Genomic DNA, 26,700 nt, shown 5'->3' with positions numbered 1-26,700 from the left:
TTTTTTTTTAAAGCCAGAAAATAAAACTGTTTAAATTTGTTAATGTATCACTTGGTAAAAAAAGAAAAAAATTGTTTCTTTTCAATTTTTTTAAACATATGAATTAATAATAATAACCTGTTTATTAATATATAAAGCATGCAACAATATTTGAAAAATTGTTTTTTTCAAAGTATATTATTTAAATTTTTATTTCATTTAATATCATTAAAATATTACTTTTTGAAAAAACCCACTTGAAGTTTTCAATAGTACCTACTATAAAATTATATGAAGATTCGAGTTTCTTTTACTTTACTAATATTAAAAACTTAATCATATAACTCATGCAACTCTATTTGACAAATTTATGCCGCACAATAAATTATATAAAAGTAAATGCGAAACAATAAGTTTTAGTAAAAAAAAAAAATTTTTTTTGAAAAAACCCCATTTATCGTTCCAAGTGGGTTTTTTTTTCAAAGTGGGCCCACTTGGCGAACCCTGACTTTGCCAGACATTCGTCTGGAGCTGTGGAAATGACTATGACTGGTGACTGGTTTCGACCAGAGAAAAGGAGACCTCTTTCTTCGGTCTATTGTGTTAGCCCCAGAGTGAAGAGAAATGAGCATTCTCTCCTGAAATATCGTTTACAGCAGGGGTGTCCAACTGGCGGCCCGGGGGCCGCATTCGGCCCGCGAAGCCTTTTTTTTGTGGCCCGCGAACTAAAATATATTAGTTATAATTTTTTTGCTGACAATTTTCGTAAAAAATCTATCAGTTTAAAATACTTTTCTCGATAATAAAATTCTAATCTCTTCGTTTCTGTGAAATTTAGCATACCAACGGTGCAAAGAAATTTATTTCTCAGGGTTTGCATCCAAGAAAATATTTATTCAAATACAAAAATAATCGTGTACGTGCTACTCTTTTTTATTTCATTTTTTTGTATTTTGTGAATATAATTTAGCATGTGTGTATCAGAAATTTTATCGAAGAAATTCTCCGATTTAACTTTTTGAAACCACTCATTTTGGACGAAAATATTTACGCACACATTTGTAAATTTTAAAATCTTTTCTCTGGTAGTTGCAGCAGACAAGCCTCAATTTTCTTATTGAATATTTTGTGTGCTACTATGTAAATTTTAATACCAACCTTTTTGAAGTTTTATATCTTAACATTTAGATATCTGTTGCACATTAATTGTTTAATACATTGGTGTACATTAAAGTTATTGTAGCCCGAATTTTTATTATTTAATATTTTTAAAAATATTATTAACAACAATGAAATATTTTTAAAAATCTACTTCTTATTTTAATTTGTAATTCAATACTTTTGTTTTGTACAACTTGGTAAAAGTCAGTAATATTTTATGTTCCTTCAAACATAAAAGAGTCCTACATAAAATTTTGATAAAGTTGCGGCCCGCCATTTGGTTTGTGTTTTTAATTGTGGCCCCCGGCCTCATGTAAGTTGGAAATCCCTGGTTTAGAGTGTTCGATTGGTGTTTTTTTTTTTAATCTTTTCTCTTTTTCAAAAGCTTTTGTTTAAGAAAAAAATTTCAACAAATTTATTGGTGAAGTAAATTTTTTCTTTTATTTTTTTCTTTTAACTTTTTTGAATTTTGAGAAATGCCTTTTAAATTTAAAAAAGGTGAAATTCTAAAATCACAAGCACGTCAAAATGTGCACAATGTATTTGAGTTTTTTGCTAATGAAAAAGCCCTTAAATTACCTCTTAACTTTTAAAAACAAAGTTAAATGATATTTTGAGTAATATTTTTACTGTGAAGATAAATTATAAATTTAATAAACTAGTTCATAATTAATTTAAAACAAAAGAGCTTATTACATTCTCTAAAATTTGGAGAATTTTTTAAAGGCCATTTTAAAAAAAATCTCAAGTTATTTTTATAAAATGAATAGTTTCGATAAATGACTGCTCTAAGCACGGCAATCGTATTAATAATTACGTGCGAAATCTAAATTTTGCACAGTTAATCAACACCCTAACAAATACCATAAATTATTAGTCTTAATTAAAAAAACTACTATACTAATTTGGACAAAACAATACCATACTTTAATAAGAAACAGAAAACAAAACGGTGATTGTTTAAAAAAAAATAATAATTTTAAGCTATTGAACCTAAAAGGTAATTCTTTTTCTTTCTATGAATATGAAAATATTAGTTCAAAATTCCTTTATTTCTAATAAATAAAATTTGCCAGTGTTTTATTTTATGTATTGAAATAAAAGAGAGATTTGGAAGATTTTTAAATTCAAATTAGTAAGTAGAGAAAATAAAAATAAGTTAACGAGCTTTGTTATATGGCCCCATATATCCCCTTAATATGCGTCCATAATATTCAAACGCGATCAGGTATTATAATATACTAAACTACTACATGTAAGCTTACATTATGGGTGCTGCAATGTGGCAAAATTTGTAAGTATGTATGTATATATTTTTAAGTGCGTAAAATTGAAAAATTGTTGCTCATATACTGTGTATATATATATGACCTCATATCTCCCCCTTATTATTAACCTATAATTTTGAAACTGGGTCAGACATTATAGTAAGTAACTATCCCGAAGGAAATAATGATAGACAAATTAGGCTGTTCTAAATGGGATCTCGACAAACGATATAAATTACTTAAAAGGCTATATTACAACGTAGGCGCGGACATAATAAAAACGTTAAATATAGAGAATTGTTTCAAAAATGTTTATATTTGACTCCACCTCGCAATTAAATATTGTTTCCCATATAATATGTAAAGTATTTTTGACTAAGTGCAAATCAACTATAGGCTATTCCTGTTAAGTCAAATTTTAACTGTTTAATTTTGCTTATTTTTTAAAATTTCAGAAAATGTATCAAGAATGCTTATTTATTTGACTGCACTCAACAGTGAATTTCATTTTTCTATAATATTAAAGGTATTTTTTCCAAGTCTGAATCAACTTGAAGCTATCCATGTCATACAAGTCAAATTTTAATAATTTATAATTTTCGCAAAATTTTTTCAAAAAATTGGCAGAAAAAGAATTAAGATTTTAACTGCACTACACCATTATTATTTTTTTCTATAACGGTAGAGCATGAATAATAAATAATTTTTTTAATATCTGCATCCTACTTAGCTTTAATTGTTTCTGAAGGTTGTTTTCGTTTCTGGGGGGGACCCCCTTCTCCCCAAAAAAAACTTTTAAAAAAAACTAGGACATTCAGTGACGTCTTCTCATGTGATCAAGATGTGGGTTGAAGCACTGAAATAAAAAAAACAAGAAGCTTTCATCTAAAAAAGTTTATTAAAAAATTAAGGAATTTCAGAAATTATTTAAAGACAGTCAAGCTGAAGCCGAAGTGGGCAGCAAAGCAACAAAAAGTCATAGATGCCAACATCCACCGACCAATGTAGCTCTTCTAATTAAAAAAAAATCAAAATATTTGTGAAATTAAAAATGGCATAAAATGACAATAATATTTAAAATTGAAAAGCTGCACTGAGTTGCAAGCAAAATTTTCAAGACATAAAACATATTTTCAGCAATGCAAGTGAACCACTGGAAAAGTGACGATAAATAATTTGTTTTTCAATTGATATAATAATGACGATAAATAACTTGTAAAACAATTTCTTCCAGTTATAAATATTGCAGTGGTGTCAAAATGAAAAAAATATATGCATCAATATTTATTTCGTTATGATGGATTCCACCTACTACGACCCATTTTGATTAAAAGTTTGTTAAAATAGATTTTAACACTAAGCATACCATTACTTAATGTATACCTATTTCCACCATAGCTAGTCAAATGATTGGATTTTGTGTTTCTTGATTGAATCTATGAAGTATGGATGTTAGGAAGGAAATAATCTTAAAAAAAACTTTATTATAATTTAACAAAATTGCATATTGCCAATTTTTATGTATTACAAACACAAAGAACAAGAATTTTTAATTCATTGCTCAGCGCATTTTTTAAATATACAGGTGTTTCTATTGTACATTTTCAGCAAACATATTTCTTCTAATTATTATTATTTCCATAATTCTTATAATTATAATAACAAATAAGAAATATAATTCTTATAATTATAATAACAAATAAGAAATATAATTCTTATAATTATAATAACATATAAGAAATATAATTCTTATAATTATAATAACATATAAGAAATATAATTCTTATAATTATAATAACATATAAGAAATATAATTCTTATAATTATAATAACATATAAGAAATATAATTCTTATAATTATAATAACATATAAGAAATATAATTCTTATAATTATAATAACATATAAGAAATATAATTCTTATAATTATAATAACATATAAGAAATATAATTCTTATAATTATAATAACATATAAGAAATATAATTCTTATAATTAATATTATTTCTTCTAAGAACTTGTGCTGTCTTGATTGTTTCGACATTTTTCTTAGTTCGAAATGAAGCAAAAGCTATCAAAATAAAATAGAAGCTACTTACCAAAACATTTAGTTTTTGTCATTTTTTCTAACACAAAAATGCCAATCTAAAATTTTAGGCACTTTCTTGAAATTCGAATTCGCAGTTATTCTGATTGAACTAACTACGCAACAATCTTTGCAGAAATGTGCAACTCATCGAATGCGATACGTAAAACACGTATTACATCGTAATGTCTGATCCGATAAGCTTATAAAGCAAAAAATCTTCTCCCTGTATTATGACCGATTGTGGTAAAAATAGGTATACGACAAGTATTATTCGAAACAAACAAAATATTAAAAAAATAATAGTAATAGATAAATAACTGTATATAATTGTTAGAAAAAGTCATGAAGTCATATCTGCAAAAACGGTAAGATGATAAGCGCATTTTCGATGCCAAAGTTCTTAAACTGTCATTTGAGGTATGTTTAGTGCTAATCATTTGAATTGATTGCAGTACAATAATGCTTCAATAATAAATATATTAATAACAATGTTTCCATTTTTAAAATCAAAAGATTCCAAGATGATATAATATGGTACATAGGAAAGCCTTTTACCTTAGTTATGGTAAAAGGTATTATGATTTGTGGAGACGTATCAGAACAAAAAAAGGAAATTTTCTCATGAGATGAAAAGTTTCTAAATGAATTTTAATGTCTTTTAAAATTGTAGCAAGGCATGTGAAAAAAAGGTTTCCTTAAGCACCTTTATCAAAACAATAATTGTTAAAAACAGGAAAAACTATCCCTTAAAACATTAAATAATTATGACAGGATAGGAAGAGAATCAATAAATACAATTGTATTATTATAATAAAATGACCTTAACAGTTTAAATCTCAAAAAGAGGGGAAAATAAAAAATTGGGAAGAACAATACAGCTGCCATTGAGACATTCTATATATAACTGAACATCATATATACATATATATATAGTATATATGTAAATACATACAATTTAAGATACAAATGCAATATAAATGAAAATAAGGGAAAAAGAATAAAATTCCAAGTTACGAGCATGTGTAAGTGCCCCCCTGCCTTGAATTTCTATTTTAGTGCTTTTTCTTTTTTGATATTTAGGATGTTATTTCCAGGTTTTTGGATTTTCCTATTGTGTTTCAATTTTATGCAAGGTAATAGTTTATTTTGCTTTATATTATCTTCAAACGCGCGCATGTAATATAATTTTTGTCAACTAATCAAAATTTTTCAAAAATGATTGGGTGATTTTCTAAGTCGTGTCTTCTTATACTGTTCTGAATATCTTGAAATGAATGGTTCTTAAACCAATAATATGTGCAAAGAGGATTCTAGCGATTGATTATCCACACAAGTTTTTCCAACAGTTCCCAGAAATCATCTAACCTAGTTTCGGAATTTTTAATGTATTTTTCATTGAGTTTGATGATAAATGATGAAGCTGTTGGTTAATATTTGTATCCAAGTTATTTATTTTTGAATATTATGTGAAACATGAATTACTAATTTTCTCTCTTAGTACAAATTATATCCAAGGCAGTTTAAATAAACATAGTAATATATTTGTATTACAAAATTTTAGATTTTAAAAACTGCTTTAAACATTATTGAATTTTACTTGCGATGCAATCTTTAAAATTTTAACCACAAATTAATATAATAGTAAATAAAATATTGCTTTTGCTTTGAAGGCACTTTCCTGTTAAAATTATTCTAAAACAAATATCTATGTGAAGACTATGCAGAATGTTATATTTTAATTCTTTCTGCATAGAATAAATGTATATTTTAAAAATCTGCACACACTGTAATTGAATCTTCTTCGTTAAATATTTAAACCGCAGTTTAAACCAATAACTGCTTAATAATCTTGATTTCTGGTCCAATAAGATCATACTTAAATGAAGAAAAAAAAAGAAGCATTTTAAGCTCAAAAGGTTCATAAATATTAGTTTATTGCTGTCAACATGGATAGGAAAAATTCCAGTAGATTTTACTAAATAATATTAATTTCGAACAAAATAATATTAATATCAATTGTACTAAATATTTTACACATAGGGAATTTTAGGGATTTTTTAATCATCAAAATAGAAAAACTGCAATCCTTTCCAGTTGATTGGCATTAAATATAGGTGAAATGTTATGCATTATGCTTACTCATAATTTGAATAATAATAAGGATTTAATTCATCAAAGATAGTTAAGAGTTTTGCAATTAATTTAAAAAGGGAGGTCTGAATAAAAAATAAACTGAAAATTTTAGAACAAAATAAGTTTCAAACTGATTTCTATAAATTAGGTTCACTGCATTATGTATAAGTAATACTTATTTAAATATTCAAGCAAGCAATAATCTGTGCAAAAATTCTACTTAAATAGGGATTTTTTTAAGGAAACTTACTCAATTTTAGATAATTTTTTAAAATGTACAAAAGACAGGAGAATTTTAGTAGAAAAGGAGAAAGTGGCAAAATCCAGTAGTCTACTGGAAAATCCATTAGAGTTAGCAGCAATGCATCATTAATGTTCAACATTCAGCAGGAATACAATAAAGGAAAAACATAACTAAAGAATTGTTAAGAAAAGAAATTTTTTTGGGGGGGGGGTTAGATTCCAGACTAAAGTTTTGAAAACTATAAATTGATTTATATATAAAACTTTCTAATTTATGGATTCAAAGTTATAGCATCCAATTTGTGGGTTCAACTTTGTATGCAAAATAATTTCTCAAACTTATTCATTACATGCATGAGAACGGGAAAAGAATAAAATGAAATCATGAGAAAAGAAATAAAAAATATTTTGCACTAAAAGAAAACATCTAACACACTTTTTTTTAAATAATTAAATTACCTTTAATGATTGTTTTTATTTTATTTTATAACCATTGAAGAACAGCCGACCCAATTTTCTGGGTTTACGACTTATGTTCAGCTCCGTAGCATTGTAATTTTTTAACCCAGTCCAGAAGACAAGGGAACTCCTGCATAAAGTATTGGGAGAAATTTGCCTCTGTGCAGAACTTTTTGATGGAAGTAACCCACATTAGCGTAACATGGAGAGGAAGACCACTGGAACCTTTCAGAGTTAGCCTGATGGCAAAGGGACTCTAACCCATGATTGTCTACCACTGAGGATATTTCAAGTCAGCACTGTGGTCTGTGCAAGCCGGATGCGAATTCGTACAGAAAAGCCTTCGGTGGGATTTGAACCCAGTTCACCTCAGTGGAAGGCAAACACTCTAACCCCTGAGCCATAGCAGCTACTCTTTGATGATTAAAAAGAATTAAATAACAATAAAGTAAAGCAACAGAAAAAATGCAGAATTCTTCTAAATGTATATTATAGAATTATTTTAAAGTTAAAAGAATCTCATGTCTTCCATTAAAAAGGAACATATATTCAGACCTTTAACCAAATATTTAGTCAAACATATTTTAAGAGAATTTCAACATACTTTATATAGAATAATATAAACTTTAAGTAGGGAAGATTTCTCTACCTGCGTTCTACCAAAAATATTGCGAACTTGAAAAATATAACTCAACTAAATCAAGGTGAACCGCAACATATATATTTTAATGTTTGTAAGTAAAAAACTCTAGTCAGCGCAAACATGAAGCAATAAGGAAATATCTCCTTTAAATGCACATAATTAGAAAAAGTTTCGTTTATTAACTGTTACACAATGTTAATATTCTTGTTTCTACACAAGTACATTATTAAAGATTAACATAATGAGCAAAAATATATGCTGCATTTTTCACGTTAAACTGTAAATGAATTTCATTTTAATAACAAACATTTGATTATATTAAGTAAATGTCCAAACATATAAGTATTAATGCAATAGAAACAGCACAATAATTTGCGTTCAAAAATATTGTAATAAAGTTTTGAAAAAAGATTAAAGTGGAATAGGTTGAAAAGATAATTTATCACTAAGATTTCTACAATTATGTAAAAACAATAGTTTTTCAGCATTTTTTTAGCCAAATTTTATCCATACCACAAAGTTTCATATTCAGAAGTGGAAAATATTCCAATTCTGAAAAAAGAGTGAAAAATATCAAATAACTAATTTGATATTATTTACTATTATGTCTCATTATTACAACAATCATTAACTATTATGTCTCACTGTGTTGAATCCATTTATTATGTTTCACTGTTATTATTCATTTTCACTAAAAAAATAAAATCTATTTGAAATAAGAAAATTCCTTTTTTTTTTATTCATATGGTGTCTCACTTAGATAAGTAATTGCTTGTTATTTAATAGCTTAGAGCATTGCCTTCCAATTGAAAAAAAAAAAAAAAAGCCCACATGAAGGGAAAAAAAATTATATTTATTTTAACTTCATTTCGTTTGTCAAATCCAAGAAACAAAATGAACTAATAAAAAAAAAATTTGAAGGTAGCAAAAAAATAACAAGCCAGGAAAGATAATGTAAGCACTTTTTTTTAAAACATAAAAATCAAAAGGTTTCAAGAACCTATACAAATCCTGAAATTACAAATTATACAATTTTCCAATTAATTATAGTAATTAGAAATAAATTTATATTTTTACAAAAAAAACAATCAAGTTAAAAAGACAATGCACGCACAACTGCTTGACTCAGCATCAGTGGAAGAAGTTGATATACTTTGAATGTAGTGGTTATTTGCAATAATAAGCAATTTTCACCACTACCAATCTAAAAGCTAATAAGTTTCTCTTTTTTATTTCAGAGATTGGTTGAATAGTTCTTTAAAAATGAATAAAAATATTTTATTATTTAGACGAATTCTTTAAACGATTTCCATCAAGTTTTCTTTTTTGTCATTAAAACTAAGAAATATAATATAAATAATTTTTCAATATATGAGTAAAAACCTTTTTGATTCAAACAGCCGTATTGAAAAATATGCAAAAAAGTCAATGGCCACCACCCAAGAATCTCTCAAAACAAAGTAATTAGAGAAAGTCTATGCCAGATACCTTGAATTATTCAATAGTGAGGTTATTTTGTGCACTGAACTTCAAGGAAAGTTCTTGAGATTGCAATGTATATTAGTTAGTATAAGTAGCACTGTTGTATTTTTTATTAAATAAGCATGTTTGGTTATTTTTTTTTTTTTACTAAAATAGTTAGCTTAAAATAAGATTTCTAATTTTTATAAAAAGAAGCTCTCGCATTGGATGGACAACAGATAATTACTTTAAGTGTTTGTCTAATCAGACAGATACTGTTTTTATTGTTTCTTAACACTTGTTGATAAAAGATATGAATTTAAATTTTGGTTCAGCAATTACTACAAAAATAAAATAAATGTGGGTTAGTAAGTACAAAAACTAAGCCTACATGATTTCTTGTCATTTGTTTATTTTTTTGTGATATAACTTTTGATGATATAGCATTATTCAACAATATAATACCTTTTAAAAAGATAAATTAAGTAGTCACTTTAATAGATGAAGAGAAATAGCACTTGATAGTTTTCAGAACTTGTTTAGATTTTTTTTTCTTCAAAATTTTAAAGCAGCAAAGTTATGCGATCTTAAACTACATTTAACTGTCATTTAAAATTACACATCTGTCATTTTTTTAGATTTTTAGTAAATTTATGTTTTTACAATTTAAAATGATGAAAACTGATTGGGGGGAGGGAGGAGAGGAGAAAGCTTTAACATTAATTAGACAAAAACAAAGATATTTTAAAAAAATCCAAAAACAAACAAATGTATACTATTGAACTATCTTTTAAAAACTGCAGGCAGCTGAATTGTACTGGTGTAATTAATCGTCATAAAAAATTATTAGAGAATTTAAAATACTGCACACTTTATAACTAAAATTCTGATTAAATGAAGACCTTGCATTTTAAATGGGTGGAAACATACTGCTGAATAGAGAAAATATTCAACATCATTTTATTTATGAAAATTTAATAAAAAAGGATTAAAAACAAATTTTAAATTTTTCTTCCCCTTCTACATCCCTTCAATATTTCAAATATATATTATATGTTGCAAATATTTATCATCCCGAGAAAACTCGAGCTTAGCAGAATTTGTCAGTACAATTTTATTTTTATCACATTTTTACTCAGTCGGAGGCAAAAAACATTATCTGCCGTAATTGGAAGTCTGCCAAGTTTTATTTGGGAGTTTAGATGTTGGACTGTGGGACTACACATATGTTTTGTGCGATGGTTTTGCTGAATTTACACAGCAATAAGAGTAATTAAAAAAAATGCCATATTCCTTCACTGATGTATGAAAAGTATCACTTTGTGTTGTCCCTTGTTTTAAGAACTATCATACAAAGACTAATATTTAACTTTTTTCATTTGCCCGAAATAACTTTGGATAGTAAACTGATTTTAAATTAAAGGTTTCTTACATATAAAAATAAATTCAAATTTCAACTTAAAACCTGTGCAATATGTTTTATTTTAGTTTCTTGTATTTATCAATAAAATAAAAAAATTTAATAATTTTTTGCATTTTTTTTCTTCAAAATAATTCAAAATATAATAGGTAAATGAAGAGGTTAAATAAAGAGAGTTTTTTTTTTTGTCAATTTTCACTATAAGAATAGTTTAAACACATTTTCATAGTCACAACAAAAATTTGAATAATCAACGCTTAAATATAATTTATTATTATGCACATGATTACAAGCCTTTATTTTGAAAATTCGTCGAAATAAATGTATAGGCCTGTTTAGAATATGTATAAAAAGCATGTATAAAATTGGATAATTTGAGAAAGAAAAAAAAACTATCTAGCCTACAGATCTATTGATTCATTCAATAAACTTTGAAAATGGCATTAGATAATGTAAAAGGACTTTTTTTTTAATAAGACTTACACATTGCAAGCAATGTTATCAAAGATTTTTCAATACATATAACTCTTCAACATATACAATTTTTTAATATATATTTAGATTAAACAATTAAAAAAGGAAACTTGTGTAATTTATTGTTTGCTTAACTTCTTTTTTGCTAATCTAAGTTAATTAAATTGTCTCCAGCCACCATTGATTGTCGAGTCTAACATGGATTTCTGTCTGAATCACTATGGAAGCTGATGAACCCAGAAGACTACTGAAGATAAAGTACGATGGTAGCCTAGACCAGCGACTCCAAATTTTTTGTTGTTGTAGTTATGAAACCTTAAATGATCGAGCTTCTTTTGGTAGAAAAAAAGTTCATTATGCATTATAAAAAAAATTCATTATCAGCTGGGAATATACTAAATGAGAAAAAAAAGCAGTGAAAACATTTAATGTAGAGAATTAAATATTTAATATTATGAGTTTATTCTTGATGTAAGCATATGCTGAAAATGTATAAAATAAACTGAGTTGAAGTTTACAAAAAAAAAGAACTGTTATAAGCATTGAGAATAGTAAAATATAGTTCTTTATTCTTGAATTTATTTATTTTATTTTGAACTGAAAAGCTTGATGAGAAATTTTTATTGAATTATTTATAAATGCATATATCCTTTTCATAATTTGTTTAATATACTGCATTAAAAAAAATTACTTAATGCTTTTTTTTTTTTTTGGTATTTTACCTAAATAAGTTGATATGAAGCACCAAAATAGTAAATAAATTATGGATTACACTGGGAAACAAATATTTGTTTGTTTTTTGTTGCACGAGATTTTTTTTAACAGATCTTAGATGCTTTCGTACAGCTGATTTCAAATCTGCAGTTGGTTTCTGTCTGCAAGCATCAGTTCTTTTAAAATGATATTTTAATCTATTTTTTGCCAAAATGCACAAGTTTAAAAACGTTACATATAACATGGGGGTCGTGCAAATGTTCCGACCGACTTCTAAGGAAGTTACAATACACCATCAAGATCTTCAGATCAAGCAACCAATACTCAGAAATGTCATTTGCTGCTAGGGGAGCTTACCTATTATGAATTGTTTCTTCTTGTGCTTTTGAGCAAGTCATACTAGGAAAGCGCCCCCAGCCCAGTACGAAAATATTTTAGAGAATGGGAAAAAGTGTAATTTTAATCTTGATTATGTGCTTTAACCCCTCTGGAAGATTGTCGCGACATTTACATGACCCCCCCCCCCTATTATATGAAGCATTTTCAAACTTGTACATTTCAACAGAAAATAAACAAAAATATCATTTAAAAAAAATATCTGTAGCCTTAGAACTAAACTAGTTTCAGATTTGAAATCCACACCCTGTAATTAGTCAATACCAAATATTTTTATAAATACAAAAAAAAAATTTCCCCAGCGATATTAATTGGATATAAATATAATTATTTCTAGTTATAAATTTTTTTTTTCAAAACCCTTCCAATGAAAGGGTTTTGTGGATACCGCTGGTCTAGAAGTCATGAGTCCACTTTCAAGAAGCTTCCCAAAAAGGTAGATCAAAATATGAATAGTTTTCAGAAGAAAAAAAATGAATGGTAAAAAGTTATTAGTAAAAAATATAGCATATAAAAAAAATTTTAGCATTGAAAAAAGTTTTTGATACTTAATAATAATGATTAATTGTAACGTTTCCTTATTATAGCTGCATTTGGCAGGAATTAAAATAATATATTAATATAAAAAACTTGGAGAAAAAAATAAATACAGCTTTTTTTTTAAATCTCAGCATTAAAAAAAGGTATTTAATATAATATGAAATTTACTTTAGGCTATCACATGACCAGCTTAGAATGGGCTTGTATTCATTTAGGACTTTGAAAGCAACAAATGATCCACAGATAATGGAACTTGCAAAAACATAGGTTAAACAGTACAACTAATATTATTACAGTAAGAAGTGTATATATCATTATTCTATAAACTGCAATTATCTATAAATTGCATCTACTAAACAATCTCAAAAATACAAGGATTTTACTTCTCATGATTTTGATAATTTCAATTTTTTTCAGTGGTAATAAACACTTAAGCACTTATTTTTATTTAATAATTATTTTAAAGCATTAATATTGATCTGTTTCATATAGATATTGCCATGTTCAGTAGCTAAATTTAATGATATGTGAAATGATGTATATCACATTGCGTTAAACTGCATTCTTTTTGAAAAAGAAACAAATACAATATTACATAAAATAAGCAATGAATAAAATTAAGAATTGTTTATCAAAAAATATCACTTAAAACAAAGAAGTAAGTAATGGCAAAAGAGTAAAGCTTCTGAATTATTAAATTGGGAGAAGTATTGGCACCTATGAAAAGTGACTGTATTAATTCATTTTGTATAAAATATGAGGCACATTAGCAAAAGCATTTTTTTGGGGTGGTGGAGGAATGGACTAGTCCTTCCGTTGTGCCCATTTCAGATCGTCAGTCCGGGGCTTGCAGTGGAAGATCCCTTGGATGACGTTCTCAAGGAAGGACCAGAAGTTGAGTTTCTCAAGGGGATAGTTCAGCCAGCCTGTGGTGATGCAGAAGTATGTCTCATGGGGTGCGACGTGGTGGATGCGATGATGGCGTCGAGGCAGGATGATGTGGAAGTTTTGAAGCAATGTAACCCAGTATGGTATGCCAAAGTATGTATGAGACCATTTATGGATCTGAAAAAGAAGCACATTGTTTTAAGGATATGTTGATATTTAAATCAGCTTGTAAATATAAACATATATGCTTATGCTAGTGGAGATGGCTCAGGGGATAGAGCGTTCACCTTCCAATGAGGTGAACCGGGTTCGAATCCCAGCGATGGCTGGTCAGTATGAATCTGCATTCAGTCTTGCATGATACTGAGATGAAATATTCTCAATGGTAGACAGATCATGGGTTAGAGTCCCTTTGCCGCCAGGCTAACTATGGGAAGTTTTTGTGGTCTTCCTCTCCATATAACGCAAATGCAGGTTATTTCCATCAAAAAGTCCTCCACAAAGACAAATTTCTCTGAATATTTGATCTAGGAGTTCCCTTGTCCTCTGGGTTGGGTTCAAAATTACAAGACTATGGAGTTGAACATTAGTAGAAACCCAAAAAATTGGGTGGGCTGTTCAATGACGGTTACAAAATAAAATATATGCTTATATGTATGTATGTATGTATGTATGTATGTATGTATGTATATATATATATATTTGAAAATCACTATCAAATGCTATGTCAGNATACATTTCCATGTATAATACAGATGCTGAGCAGATCTTTGATCATTTACCTGAGAAATATATACATAGAAAGCACATACGGGGTTCATATTTTATAGAGAGGAATTTTAAGCAACGGTATGATATTTTGACTTATATGATATTCCCATCTTCCGTCTTAATAGCTACTGTATATTTTAAAAATTAATTTCGCAAAACATTAGTCATTTTTCAACAGAATTATAATTTATCACATACATCAAAATAGATTTGGCACAATATTTTCATTAGAAAAGTTTTAATTTATCAATTTTGAGGAACAATCATTATTTCTTCTATTTCAAGTATATTAAGAATTTCACGACATTTTTTTTTCCTTATACTTTTGCCTACATTTAATGGTAACTAAAAGTCAATTTAATTGCTATCAAAATCTGAGCATTTTTAATCTCTGAAATTAAGTGTATTGCATTTTATGGTAAAACTCTCTTCCTCCCTCTCTCCCTCTCTCTGTATATATATATATATATATATATATATAATGATTTTTCAGAATACAAATAAGAATTAAGTGAGAATTTAATTCAGTTAATGAATATAAACTTTCAAATTTTTTTAAAAAAACGCTATAAAATTGATTATTTTTTCTGTAATGATACATTTTTGTAATGTGAAACATTTTTCTTTTACTTTTAACAAATTGAATCATACCTTTTATCATTTTATTGTATTACTATTAAGTACTTTTTAATACTGTAATGCAGTATAGAATGAATTAATATGATAGATTTAAGAAAATATTTCAATTATAATTATGTTGATAAAGTTTGACTTTGTATAAATTATATGAGACCATTTGTGTATCCGAAAAAAACTAAAATTTGCGCAGTAACATAACATTTCAGAAACATAATTGTTAAAATATAAACAAAACAATAAACATATTTAAAAAGTTTGACTTCGTCATTTCATTTGTGTATCTGGAAAAAAAAAAGCTGAATTTTATGTAGTAACATAAAACTTAAGAAACACGATTTCTAAAATATAAATAAAACAATAATTAAAAATTATAATAAAAATTATGAATTAAAATAAAATTATAATAAATAAAATATAAACTAAATTAATATTTTTTTTTATAAACTCATTCAGTTATTTCTTTTTAACTTACATACCCTCCAACTGCTACGGAATTTCAGTAGTTTCAGAAATCTTCTTTTCAGACGGTAGCAAAATTAATGTCTTAATATTTAAAAAAAATTAAATTTAGCGTAACTTGTCCACTATTACTTATAAAAGTGCAGGCCATAAGGCTAGATTCTTAAGTTCTGATAAAAGTTTTATGAGAGATCCATTTGCTTTAAAAATTTCTACTTTGGTTCGCTACCACTAGAAAGAATTATTTTCAAAATCCTCATAAGTTGGAGGGTATGAACTTACATGTTTTTTCTATAAGGTGTTTAAAAATGTCATTACTTATTGAACTCTTAATGGACAACTGGTCATTCTTACATTTTGCAATGTCGTGACATTTACTTTTAATCGAGCTTATGGCGAAAACATAACCCCATATTCGAACAAAAAAATTAGTAAATATTCATTTTAAAACCTGCTTTTTCTTTTCTCCAAGCAGGGTTTGTAACGTAACAGAACCGATTGAATCTATTTCCTTGCTTCGGAGAACAATTAAGGTGAGGCAAATATTTACATTGAAAATGAAACAGTCTCCGCCCCAATCCCTATGTTTATTGAAATCATGTCTTACAATGAGCCGATTATATTATTCAATATTGTTTAAAATTTTAATTTGGTTTATTATTTAATAAATAGAACTTCATATTTTTAACTAAGATGCTTCATAAATTTTAACAATTTTGAAACATTTAAAAAATGAATTTGTAAGTGACTCCTCAGCTTATCATTTGAAAAATTTAGTAATTATTAATTTTAAATTAGATTAATATAATTTTGAATTAACTTTACAAAGATATAAATTCAAATTTCTTAAGCAATTTACCTCCCTTATGCAACATTTTGTTTAATCCTATGAAAATAGAGTAAATAAGTATATGACCTTCAAATCCCTCTTATAACATTCCATGAAAATTTAATTAATCAAGTTTTTTTTAATAAATATTATTCAAGAGTTAGAAAAATTCGGGCTCCTGAATCCAGGATTGGGGTTTTGGACGTCTTAAACTGGTTTTGGATAGGACAAGTGGGTTTTACTGTCTTAAACTGGGTGAAACTGTCCAAAACCTTGATCTTTGGTAGAAGGTAAAAATTCTACAGGTGTAACCATTGTGCACATAATAATTACATGTATCAATAAACATTTGATATTTTTTATACAATTTACTTTAACTTATTAAAGGAAAATATTATAATATAATTGGAAAAGGTTCATAATTTTTGAAGCTCCACTGTTCATTGAACAACAAAAGTGAATACCTAATCCTTTAAATATAAATATGCTTCTAATACTGATATATAATGTTTTTGCATAAGGATAAATAATGCAATATTAAAAAAAATAATAATTTTTTTAAAAGAATACTAAATTTGTTTAAAAATTAACCTTTTATTTTTCACAATAATTTTTTTCAAATTTTATAATTTCTGCTTCACAGGATGATAAAAAAAAGACATCTATTTAAAAAAAATTGTTTTTAAAGATAAATATATTAGCTTAAATTGGAAATACAAAATAACTGAAAATGTATTAACAGATTTGAAGGACATAACAACAGTTTTAGTTACTGACACTGGTGATGTATCACCACTATGCTCAAAGAATAGAACAAGAATGAAATAAAAGTATTCTTGAATAGTACTATAGATAAATAAACCTGTTTATGATTAACCAAGCACTTAGTCCCTAATAGCTTAACTTGTATGGCAAGGTCAAACTTCAGTTATGTACTATTGAATGAGAGGACCAATTGAACTTGATTACTGATTAATAATCCTTTGTTTAATGTTTAAGTTGAAGAGTCAAACAATATTAATAAAACATTATACTTTTAAAAACAAATATTCTCTAGTAGATTTAATTATCAATATCTTATTAGTTCTACGTTCATTTTACCTTTTAAATATTGTTCAAATAAAATTGTAACATAATTTGAGTAAAAGGGTTTTGGACAGTTTAAGACAGTTTTGGACAAAGGGGTTTTGGACAGCACGGTTTAAACCGTGGATTAATCCATTCTGTCCTAAACCTTGCCAATCCTGCCTGAATCACTTGGTAGAACAGATTACTTCAATTACTCATGTACAATGAACAAAATAAAAAAGACATCATCCTGAATAACTTTTGCTCTAATAATCGGATTTTCACGTACTAAGTTCTTAATGGTTCCTGGGGTGAATTCAAATATTTTGTGTGCTAACTATTAATTTATAATGAAGTCAGACACAAAAACTCACTTTCTCTAAATAAAAATATTTTTTTTCTACATATTTGGATTTCTGAATTCAAAACTGCCATAATTTGGAAATAGTGGTCGTAATAATTTAGTTAGGAGAGCGGTTATAAGTTTGGTCCCCCCTAATATTTAATTACGTTTTTTGTCATGTCTCTAAAATTAATTGTGTAATTAAAAAAAAATTACATCCACTCATTTACTCAAAAATAATTTCATGCAAGAACTAATTTTTAATAATTATTTATTATTTGATTTAATACTGGACGAAAAAATTATTATTTTTTCAGTCAAAGAATACACGCCTTTATCTTACGTAAAATTAATTTTAATATCGTGTGAAATAATTTAATATACTGTGTTACTAAATGAATAATCCCAAAAAACTGAAGCAAAAAGATAAACTTCATAGATTTAAAAAATAATAGATAATAATAAAAGTAGACTCGTTTTGAACATCTAAAAATTAACATCACAAGTCATTCGTGCCAGGTGAGTCTCGAGAATGGCGCCTATTCTTGAACGCTTGAAACAGGGTCGATTTTTATTTCCATCTTCATATTTTTTGAAGTGAATAAAGTATTTATCATCAATTATACTGTTTTAAATTTGGGCCTTAATCATTATTTTGATAAGAATTTTATGGTTGTAAGAATAAACATATGCATTTTAATAATGTAACAGGATTCATCTGGTTCTTAAAAAAGTAAGAGAACCATAACATCAATATTGTAACTATAAAAGTTGAAAAAGAATTATTTGGAAGAAAAAAATATTTTTCAAATGGATATTTTAAAAAAAGAAAATAATCTTTTTTTCTATAGAAGTAATATATGTAATTGTGAGGAGGGCATTTATTAAATGATCATAATAAATAAGTAATTAAAATAAATTTAAATAACATCACAAATAAAAAGAAATATCCTAACTTGTGTCTCTATAATCCAAGATAGATTTGGTTAGGTTATTTCCAATAATCAATGTTCTACTGTAATTATTTTTTTTCCATCAACATTTAAAATATATTGCATCATTGCAGTTCAAAACATAGAGAAAATTGACCAGAAAACAAGTATGTTTTTATTTGCTACACAATCAATAAATTAAATATAGTAAAAAAAATAAGTGTCTTTTTCATAAATCAATTATGTCATGAAATAAAAATGTAATGTAATGAAAGTAGGTAACTAAAAAAAAAAAAAACATACTTGATTGGTCATGGCAACAAAAATGCCCAAGAGGAAGACAAAGCAATTCCAATGATAAAGCCGAAGAATCTTCTCTGCTGAATAACTAAAAAATTGATAAGCCATGTATCCTAGAAATGGTATGGTCACCATAAAATTATCTCCATTGGTCTCTATGAAGTCGTGCCTGGTGATGGCCGTTGGATCTATGTGATGCTCCCGAAATGGACGGATGAAAGCCTAAAAGTTAAAATTAATTAAGAATTAGCTTCTACAAAATCACAGAAATATAAGAACAAAGCATATTCACAGTCCTAGCAGCAAAGGGGGAAAAATAGAATTTATTCAAAAAAAATAGAGGACAATTTTTTAAATGACTGGGCACAAATAAAAGTTATAAGAGCCCCGTGGCAGAATTGCAGCGACATTGTCACAGAATGTTACAAAGTTTTTGCAGAAAGATTTTTCATTTGAGAAGGGAAAAATTTCGGTTTTTCTTTCTGTATTATTTCTCGAAAAATGATTTTTTTTTTATTTAATTTTTTTTTATTGCTGAAGTTTTTTTCCAAGATGACTTTCTTGAGCAGGAATGAAATTATTATAATTGTTCTATTCTCATTTGAAATTTAAAAAAAAAAAAAAAAATTCTGTAATGACTTGCTTTAGCTAGAATTTCAAACTAATAATCTAAAACAAAAAAGTGGGCTACTCAAATCAGGGTTCGAATTTCCTTGATTTTTCTAGGTAAAAATTCTTAAAATTTCCAAGTCATCATCTCTCTCTCTTTTTTTTTCTTACATAGGATTGGTACTTAACGGCCAAGAAAGTGTAAAATAAAATACTCTAACTTAAATAAGCTCTAAAAATACTCTAACTTAAATTACTACTTAAATAAAATATTCTAAAGTATTTTATTTAAAATTTAACTTTTTAAAAATATACTGAAAAAATAATCGAATTAAATTTATTTTAACAAGCAAGATTTTTTTAGTTATTAAATTTTTAATGTTTTGGTACATTTTAAAAAATTAGGATAGATTTGGAGAAAATAATATGTTCATCTTCTAGAATATATTGTTTTTATTGAATAAATATGTTTTAATGCATTACTATAAGTGATTTTTGCAAAAAGTGTACCAAATTGTAAATACAAAGTAACCCAAAAAATCTAGGACAATTACTGTTTAATACATTTTCATTAAGCTAAAGAAAATAATTGTAGGGGATTATACATCAATCCTTCTTTAAATTCTTTTCTGCTTTGAAATTTAAAAATTTATTTGCATTTAAATGTAGAACCATTTCATTGTATTTTGTACAAACAGTGTCTTCTTTACAAAATTCATTCATCATATTTTCTCATTATTAACCAATTCTTAAGTTAAATGATTAAAAAATGTCATTTGTTTTGAATTATGTAGCTTTATTATTTTAAGAGATATTCAGTATTTAAAAATGAATATCGCAAAGCAAAATTGTTGAATTTTTGTAGCATACTCCATAGAGAAAAGCTAGATAAAAAATTAAAATTTTTTTTATTTAAAATCAAAATATTTAAAGAATTTCAAGCTATCTAACCACTTGGTTTTTTAATTCAAGATTTGTAATTTTTTTTTTGTTTTTTTTGTTTCTGTTTCTACAACAAGAAACACATTAAAACAAAGGTGATTGTGAGCCCAGCTCAAAAATTCTGAAAATTTCTTGAGTAAAATCATTAATGACACATTTCAATAAAATTAATGTCTTTATAATTTAAATCATTGATATTTTCAAAACAAATTCTAAACAAATTATATGCATCATAATTTAAATGAATACTTATGTATAAGTTTACTTTTATGTCTAAACCCATTTATTATTTTAACAAAAAAAATATTTACAAATGAAAGAGATGCCAAGATTAAATACTAGTTCTAATATTTCGAAGTAAAATAAACAAGAATTTTTATACATAAATGTGATCGGTGATTTCTTTAAACTTCTGAATCTCAAATTTCTGAAACCTTCCGTATTGCGGTTAGAGAAAAATCCGGAAATCCCAATTGTTTCCGGAGCACAACAATTTCTATAAAGAATTTTATACTCTATGTTTATACATCATTTAACATGTTTCATATAAATTTTTTAGTTTTTTAATTAATTTTATTTTTATACATGAAAAATGACAAAAACAAATCCTTCAATAGAAAAATTACTAAACACTTGAAAAGTGACATTATTGATAGTGTGGCAGTTTTCAGTTTAATTAATTTTCCAATCATGGTGGAAAATTTTTAAAAAAATGAGTCTTTTGATAAACCACGGTTGAAAACTTACGAGCTACATGTTGATTGTGTGAATTACAATTTTTCAGTTGTGTTTATTTTTCAGTAATGGATCACTGGCGGAGAAAAACATTTCATTCACTGGATCCGCCATAGAAAAATGTTTTTTCAATTTTCACATTTGAACACAGGATTGAAAAAAGAAATCACTTGGACACTCCCACAGATGCAATGGGCACTGGAGGTTTCAAATACAAACTGGGTCATTTTACGTTTGCGAATTTTTTTTTGTTTTTTGTAAGGGGTCAAGGTGCTTGGGTATTTTTTCGAGTGGCTGTGAAGTTAATTATTTTCCCGGACTTTTTGACTACCTAATTTCCTAATTTTACCAAATGTATAAAATTCTGCAACCCATTCTTTTGCTTAACAGTCACTCTGACCATATTATGCAGGCATCTGTCTAGGTTTTTTTAAGAGATACCCATTTTGTGAAAATTTAGACATAATTTGTGGAAATTAAAAATTATATTAAAAAATCAACGCAAAAATACGGTAAAATAAGAAAATATTTTCAAAAATTGTCACTACAAATAAAAATTATTTATGACAGGTAAATTTCTATACATATTTTTCCCATGTGTTCAAAAACAATTTTGCTATTGTAAATTTTTAGGCTTAAAATTGTATCCAAATTAAAAAATCCATAAAATTGACTGTTCAAAATTAAATTTCAACAAGAATTTAATAAAAACACACAATTAACAGCACTAGCACTAAGAGTTATCTTCATTATGAGAACATTTTTCGACTGGAGAAATGTTTAAAATAATAGTTCGAATTTCCACTTTCTTTAAACTTTACAGACGGACAGCCTGGTTTTTTTATTTATGGGGAAACGACAACTAAATTTTACGAGACGGGGAGGGGGGAAGAACCTTAGAGCTTGCTCTTTTAAAACTATTTTGTGAAACTACCCTTTTCCCTGAAGTTGAACTTGTGAAAGTACTGCTAACAAATTTGCCCTGGGCAGACCCCTGTTTTGAGACAGTAGTTCATTAAAAATATTTATAAAATTCTATAATGTAGTGTTGAATTTAAAAATATTCACCTTTCCAATGATAGGCACATCAACAGAGCCCCAAGTATCAGCACCCCAATGAACTAAGCCACTCAAAAAATCAGCAAGTATCACACCACACACTATTAAAAAAAAGAAATAAAAAATGTAACACCTTAAATAAATAATGCATCAGAATTAGGCATTAGACAAAATATTCATCACTAAAAATAGAATTATGAAAATACATTAACAAAATCCAAAATAATTTTCAGAACTTTACATGATCATGATAAAATAACTAGTTTCTGACAAAGAACTCATTTCTTGATTATATTAGCCGTTAAATCATAGAGAGCTTCATAAAATAATAGAGAGATTTTTCGAGATAAAATGATAGAGAGATTTTTCAGTTCGATTTCGGAGGGTGGAAAATGAAGCTTGAAATTGAGGACATTGTGCAAAATGCAGCAGAGTTGTACATGAGAAGTTAATAATCTGATCAAACCCAGCTCAGTAGACGCACATACCGACTCACAAGTATTTCATCAAACATGTAAAATGATTGGTGCTTTCATATGCTATGGACCGTCAGTGTGCTAGAATGAATTGTGAAAATGTTGAAACGTTAGCTAAGAATAATAATAGAACAATGTGAAAATCACGCTTTTGCATATTACAGGGCGAAAATTGACATGGTAACAGAAAAAAATGTCATTTTTGAAAAGGGGAAATTAAGCACTTTTTGAAAACACTCCATGAAAAATGCACCTTTAAGGGCTTTCAAATAACGAAAATCGAAAATAAGCACTTTTTAAAAACGCTACACACCGTGATAAGTATTCCAGTTAATATTTTTCGCTCTTAAAATACTTGAGCTTGCTCTTTAATTGCCAACATTAAAACACAGATTAAACACTCCCCAAACTTAGAGGAAAAATACCCCTTTTGAGGAAAGGGAACAGTTAAATAGTATTTACTTTAAAATACTGTTAACAATAATTAAAATTACAAAATCAACATATTTGATAGGATGTATGCTGAAAATATTAGCAATCATAATTATAGGAGATATAAATAATGCGTGAAATCAAATAATTTGAGAAAATAAATTTTAGAAATATAATTACAAAAAAATATTTTACTTAAGGTAACTTTTAATAATTGCGTTACTGTTATATACAGTGAAACCTCCGTTAAGCGGACATTCATGGGACCAAAAAATTTGTCCGTTTATGAGAGTTGTCCGTTTACGGGAAGGGTACCCTAATAACGAAATTTAACACCGTAAATTGTTTTTAGATTATTCTCAAAGATGTAGAAATAATTAAATAATATCTTCAAGGATACCGTAAATATCTACAAGAATATTTATTTAAACAATAAGAAATATATAAAAGAGATAAAAAAGAAGTTTCTTTATATATTCTTTTTTATATAATAAATATAAAAAAAGAATATATAAAGAAGTTTGATATAAATACAAAATTCTGGATGTAGCTACAGATAAATAAATATAATTTTCCTATTAGCATAGAAACTCACGTTAGACATATGATACCGGGGAATTAAAAATAGACATATGATACGGGAGTGTCCGCTTTGCGGAGAATGTACGTAATGGTTTATTCATAGAAGATTCCCGGGGAATTAAAAATATGTCCGTATTGAGAGGCGTCCGTTTTGCAGGAGTGTCCATAACAGGAGGTTTCACTGTATTTGTTTTTATGATAAAAGTTCGAAAAATTTCAACAAATGCAATCAATGAAAATAAACAAATAAAATTAAGAAAAATGAAATAATAATTTACTCACCATACTGTAAAAAGAAGTTTTTAATTAAATAGAATATTTGTATAATAAAAAGAAATATTAATTAGCTAAGAATAATAATAGAAATACAGAATAGAAAAATAGAATAATAGATATATAGAATAATAGAAATAAGAATAATAGAAAATTTAATAAAATAGAATAGAAATTTTAATGAACTAATTTCTTGAAAATTGCTAATCCGTAACCATTCTGATTCCTTTTTAAAGATAAACACTTTGAAATTCAAGAATTTTTAAATATTTAAAAATATATTGATAGACTGGTTTTTATTCTTTTTGAATGTTTTCAGCAAGAAAAACTATATTGTAGATGAGGTTGAATTTCAAGCTTCAAATGCTTCGGAATTTTTAATATGCCTTATGCAAAATCTGTCAAAAATTATTCTGAATGCATAATTTCAAGATGTGCAATGCATAATTTCAAATTGATTTATATCAGGTCAACCCAACTTTTAAGCAGGGCTAGGATGTTGAAGACCTAAAAATTTATAAACAAATGCCCTTGAAGGAAAAAAAAAAACTTAATTAAATAAATGTGAAATTCGTGAATTTAATGCAAATAAACACAACGATAAATTGGAAGAATTTATTAATTTTTAATAAATAATTTCAAGAACATCAGGGTTGCATTCTGATAATTAAAAGATTGCCTTTTGTTCAAAAGTAAATTCTTACACTTTAAAAAACTATTCAACGTGAACACTTTTTGTAGGAGAATATTTAAGATAAGAAGCTTTAATGCAAAATTTAGGCTGTTTCAGTGGGAATAAATTTAATCTAAAAGTAAAGTATTCTTAAAATGAAAAATATCCTTCAAAATTCATTAAAAAAAATGGATAAAAAATTTAAGAAGTTAATTGACTTTAAAAACCACAAATAATGTCTTATAAGGGTAAAAAGAAATGTATTTATCATCATCATTCTGTTCATTAATCAGTGATACTCAAAACAAAGAGATAACTGTGATCATTTTTAAAATGACTCAGATTTATAAATGATTCTGGATTTATTTTTCTTTTAAACACAAGTCCCTGGCCATATTATTAGACGCACTATAAGATTCTATGTAAAATTATAATTATAAAGTGATACTATACAGCTTTATTATTTTTACGTAACTGAAACCGGTTTGCACTTGTTTATGTTCGTGCAATAATCCATTAATTTAGACAATATATAATATGAATTTGACAATAGGACACATTAGACGATATGCTATATAAAAATAGAATATTTATTATATCAAGTATTATATTAGTATATTATAACAGGGATGAGATTAGCCAAAAAGCAAAAAAGCTGAATTTCCACGATAGTAAATTTTACGCAAGCGCAACCCTTTAATAATAACAGTTTAAGGTAATAAATAATGTGTTGACATACAATTGTGTACTAATCTATCATTATATAAATGATTACTGTATGGAATGTACCACAAGGAAATGATTAATACTTAACATTTTTTACTGAAAATAAAAATTACCACCTGAAAAAATAAATCTGGAAATTATATTTTTCCCCAGTTCACATAAGAGACAATTATACAAATATAAATTATTATAAATTATACAAGACCAGTACACAAATACAAATCACGATTCATAATTTTTAGATCGCGTAAATACGAATCATGATGCATAATTTTTAGATTGCATAAATAAGAATTATGATGCATAATTTTTAGAATGCGTGAATGAGAATCCCAATGCCTTATTTTAAAATCACGTATAAATACGAAAATCAATGTTTGATATTATAAACCGCATGAGCAAATCAAGACATTGAATTTTAAACTTGCGAGAATCGCTACATAGGTTTTTAAAAAGGTGTAAATACGAATCACAATATCGTATTCAAATATTAATTCAATTTTCAAATATTAATTCATTAAATAAATTTAATAATTTTAGTTTTATATGATTGTAAATTGTAATTATTTAATCAAAAATAACATATTTTAAAGATAACATCAGTGATAATTTCTAACTTATAGCTGTATATGAACAAAAAAATAGTCATCAGCATAATGATAAAAGTTTGGGTTGTCGTCAGCATAATATTAATAAGTTTGGGTTGTCATCAGCATAATATTAATAAGTCTGGGTTGTCATCAGCATAAAATTAATAAGTTTGGGTTGTCATCAGCATAAAATTATTTTCGGGTTGTCATCAGCATAATACTAAAAGTTTGGGTTGTCATCAGCATAAAATTAAGTTTGGGTTGTCATCAGCATAATATTAATAAGTTTGGGCTGTCATCAGCATAAAATTAATAAGTTTGGGTTGTCATCAGCATAAAATTATTTTTGGGTTGTCATCAGCATAATACTAAAAGTTTGGGTTGTCATCAGCATAA

General features: G+C 26.7%; 2 protein-coding genes across 2 annotated transcripts in view; one reads left to right on the top strand and one right to left on the bottom strand.

Moving 5' to 3' along the window:
* LOC107445326 (RNA-binding protein 34) overlaps positions 1 to 26,700 on the top strand; it is an 80,277-nt gene that overhangs the window by 23,463 nt on the left and 30,114 nt on the right. The window lies entirely within an intron of this gene.
* Positions 3,288 to 26,700, bottom strand: part of LOC107445327 (Plasmanylethanolamine desaturase Kua) — a 28,493-nt gene continuing 5,080 nt past the window's right edge. The window contains exons 3-5 of the mRNA XM_016059688.4: positions 22,562 to 22,653; positions 19,211 to 19,429; positions 3,288 to 14,043 (exon numbers count right to left, since the gene is read on the bottom strand). Of these exons, the coding sequence (XP_015915174.1) occupies positions 13,783 to 14,043; positions 19,211 to 19,429; positions 22,562 to 22,653 (572 nt within the window). The 3' untranslated portion in view covers positions 3,288 to 13,782. The remainder of the gene's footprint in view (positions 14,044 to 19,210; positions 19,430 to 22,561; positions 22,654 to 26,700) is intronic.

The sequence above is a fragment of the Parasteatoda tepidariorum genome, chromosome 8 (genome assembly GCF_043381705.1).
Source record: "Parasteatoda tepidariorum isolate YZ-2023 chromosome 8, CAS_Ptep_4.0, whole genome shotgun sequence".
In the NCBI taxonomy this organism is placed as follows: Eukaryota; Metazoa; Arthropoda; class Arachnida; order Araneae; family Theridiidae; genus Parasteatoda; species Parasteatoda tepidariorum.
This window is presented reverse-complemented; position numbering and strand designations above follow the sequence as displayed.